Source organism: Eptatretus burgeri, chromosome 6, assembly GCF_056783735.1.
Source record: "Eptatretus burgeri isolate ZD-2024b chromosome 6, Ebu_testis_v1, whole genome shotgun sequence".
Classification (NCBI taxonomy): Eukaryota; Metazoa; Chordata; class Myxini; order Myxiniformes; family Myxinidae; genus Eptatretus; species Eptatretus burgeri.
The window spans coordinates 14,159,867-14,163,549 of NC_140966.1; the positions used below are offsets into that span (position 1 = coordinate 14,159,867).

At 41.6% G+C, this 3,683-nt stretch overlaps 1 protein-coding gene across 15 annotated transcripts in view; it reads left to right on the forward strand.

The window, feature by feature from the left end:
- The window catches only part of CCDC73 (coiled-coil domain containing 73), a 142,853-nt gene extending 139,986 nt beyond the window's left edge, over positions 1-2,867 (forward strand). For 14 of the 15 annotated variants that reach the window (XM_085884124.1, XM_085884125.1, XM_085884119.1 and 11 more), the window contains one exon: positions 2,509-2,867. In XM_085884124.1, the coding sequence (XP_085740250.1) occupies positions 2,509-2,560 (52 nt within the window). In that variant the 3' untranslated portion in view covers positions 2,561-2,867. The remainder of the gene's footprint in view (positions 1-2,508) is intronic. The other variant, XM_085884132.1, reaches the window with a different exon arrangement.
- Positions 2,868-3,683: the final 816 nt, after the last annotated feature.

A 3,683-nucleotide genomic window follows, 5' to 3' on the forward strand; every position in this document is an offset into this window, starting at 1 on the left:
CCTATTTTCCTCACGCTAGTTAGACTGAGGCATTAGTTGTATGGAGAAAATTAGGAAGGCTTATTTTATTCCTCAGATTTATGGAAGGAAGGCTTTATGCTGCCGTAATCCTCAGAGAGGTCATAGTTGAAGGCGGCCTTGGGCCACTCAATGTTTCTAGCAGCAGTGGCAACTGTCCTTGATTCCTGCCAGAACCCGGACTTAGAAAGCTGGAACGTGAGTTTTGTGCTTCTCTCGCCCATCAGTGTGACGCTCTATTTGCAGTTAGGCGACGCTCTCTCTCTGCAGCCGACTCTACTTGCCTGGCTCGTTCATGAGCAGATATATCAGCAGTAAGACGACTCTCTCTCTCTCTCTCTCTCTCTCTCTCTCTCTCTCTCTCTCTCTCTCTCTCTCTCTCTCTCTCTCTCTCTCTCTCTCTCTCTCTCTCTCTCTCTCTCTGCAGCTGACTCCGCTTGCTTGGCTCTTTCATGAGCAGATCTATCAGCAGTTAGCTGTTGCCGTGCACGTGCAGTTCGAGAATTCAAATAACAGGAGGAGAATGTGTATGTTTAAAAAGTCAACAAATACGAACATTTTGTATTTCAAAAAACCCTAGCGTTTTTAACCATGAAGCCTTTTGTTACGATTAATACGCCGGCGCACTATTCGAAAGCCATTTTTTTTAATGGAAATTGTTTTCTTTACAGCGCGTGCGCTGTATACAATTGCACCGAGTTTGAAATGTCCCCAGTGTCTACCACGTCTCCGGTGTCCCCTGTCCAGCCCCCCCCCCCCCAAGTGCCTCAAGACAGCCAATGACGGCCGTCCGGTAGATGCAGTGCGTAACCTAGACGGAAATAGCGAGAATTGACGGAAATACCCGAGTATTTCAATGGAAATTTGTGAAACTAATGTGTTATATATGTGAAAACCATTTAATTTATTGTTTGACGGGAAAAAACCAAGAAACGCGCCCCTCTCATGTACGAACGAACGAAAGACGTCATTTCCGCCCACCATCGCATTTCGCGCCGAAAGACGTCATTTCTGCCCACCATTGCATTTCGCGCCGATCGCTGAAAGCTAAGTTCTTCTTATGCAATCATTCTTTTGCGGCCTCCTGCCTCGTTGTATCGAACGATTTCATTCCTTCTGTTATATATAAAGGTGCTTATCACAATAATAACAAGATTTTTCCATTTCAAATATTAAGTACGCTTTTTAATTGTTTTTCAACTGAAAAAGCATAAATTGCATATTTTAACATTCGTGTACTCATTTGCTTCACCACATGCTCTGTATTGAAGGATTTCACTTGTTTTTTTAATATATATCTATAATTTTATATTTTTTTATGGAAAGCCACTTAGCGCATCCTGGAGCTGAATGTTAGGTCTATATGTGTGTAAAGTTTCATCAAGATCGGTTCACTGGTCTAGGAGCTTATTGGTAACAAACAGACAGACAGACAAACAGACAGAAGGACTGCCATTTATATAGTAGATAGTTGTTACTGCTGGCGCGGATCACCGCTGTGTGGCCGTGTTTTTTTTTTCCTCCCCTTTTCTCCCGAAAATAAATTCCCATTTTGATGAAACCTTGTGTGATCTTTGGGAGTGAGCTCCATAGCGTTTAGCGAAATTGGTTTATTAATCTGTTAAACTGGCAGATTGGGTTTGCACTAAACTGCAACAAACACAGATCGCTGACAAAGCTTTGCTCGGCTCTTCCTTTCGGCAGATTTGCTACAGTTGCATGTTCTGAGATGCTGATTTGCACCAAATTAACCCAGCGGACATGGAAATCTTTTCGTCCCATACCTGCCTGGCAGTGTGACAGTCGTTGAAGACCGCATGACTGTACATTTCAGCCAATTACTTATCATCGCTTGATGTGCATGGATGATCCATACCTCATTGGAAGCATCTTGGATAGGGAGCATATTTCCATGATTTTAAATGTCACTCCTTTCAGCGAGTAGTGCATATAATATTTCTTATTATAACCACCATTACAAATACTTGTTCATTAGATTTTATTTCTTTCCAACTAACTTATCATTCTTCTCTGCATCCACACTTCAAAAGCTTCCAGATGTTTAGATATCATTTTTTAAATGATTGAGGTTTATGCCTGAGATAACACTTTGCAATTCTAAATCGAGTTGTTATGCTCATGTTTTTATTGCTAGATATTCCTTTCATGTCGTTAAAGGATGATCGGGCTATAGCAGTTCTTCATTTGGTTTCTGCGTCACATGTTCAGTGATACATCATCATTTTGACTAGAATATGGTAAATTGTAGCCAAAAAGCACAACTTTAGGAGCATTCGACCAATAACATCCAAATACTTTTCAATGACCTGTATTTGTTTGCAAAATATTTGCAACAGTATATTAGTACAAGAGTTCATGAACCAGCCTTCAAAAAATATTTTACAATGAGGATATGCAGGAAAAGTGCCTTGGAATTTTTTTGAATGAAAGGTATACAGCAATACAGAAAAAGTGATTTGTGTTTTCCAGACCAATCAAAAACAACATTCTCACATTGTGGAGGGTGAGTCCAAGTTTGTAGAGAAGACGTTGAAACCACAGGCAATCTCAGATGGTGTGTTCTGTTTTGAAGATGAAGATGGCAATGATGCTTGGACTTCTAAAATAGCAGAAATACAAAAGCTTCTGAATATTGATCGTTTAAAGTTGTCCAAAAAAAAGAAGAATCGGGAATGAAAATGTACACGAGATTATGGGAAATATAAACATAACACATGTTTGTGTTGATAATCTCTTTATGAGTTGAAAACATTATTTCTTTATTTCTACATTTGCATTATTATTATTAGGTTGGCATGCCAACTTGAAAATAAACTTTTTAGAGTTAACTGTTTCTGTATTTTTTTGGTTTGCTTTGCCTACCCTGTTATGATTTTGACTTCCTCTGGAGTCTGGACAGTTAAGTTCACTCATATTTTCGGCACAAGCGGAGGATGGGCCGTGCAGGAGCTGATCCGAAGATCTCACCAAACCATCCAAATGTTAGTCGTGATGGGTGGTGTGTACAAAAGGCAGGGACGTACAAAGTCCTTCCATAGCTCACCTGACCTATCCACCTGCAAGACCTTCATACACAGCTTGATGGAGTACTGCTCTCCCCTCCGAGCTGGCTCCCCAGCCTCACACCTTGCTCAGCTTGATGCCATGGAAACCAAGGCTTTCAAGATTATTGGAATCTCCTGAAATGAAGCTGAGTGTGTGGGTCTATCACTACGCCATCGCAGATGGGTCGGTGGTCTGTGTCTTGTTCTGCCTCCTTTCTGGTCTTTGACCCTCTGCTCTTTCCATGCTTTGTCCCAGGCCTCTGCAGGGCACAAACGGTCCACCATCAACCCCCTTCTGGTGAAACTACCAAAATCCAGGATCACTGTTCACCTCCACTCATTTGTTCCTCTTTTTCCCCACCTGTGTAATGACCTTACACATCCTCTTCAATGTCATTCTTCCCTCCAGGTCTTCAAGGCAGCTATTCACCACCATCTCAAATCATCCCACATCCAAAACCTTGTGACCTTTTCTCCCCTCATTAAACTACCCCCCACCCCTCCCAAAATATTTCTTCCATATCCATATTCTCCACCCCTTGCTTTCTCATCGTTACCTGCATCCCTTGTTTGTCCATCTCCATCTATTTTCTCCCTTCG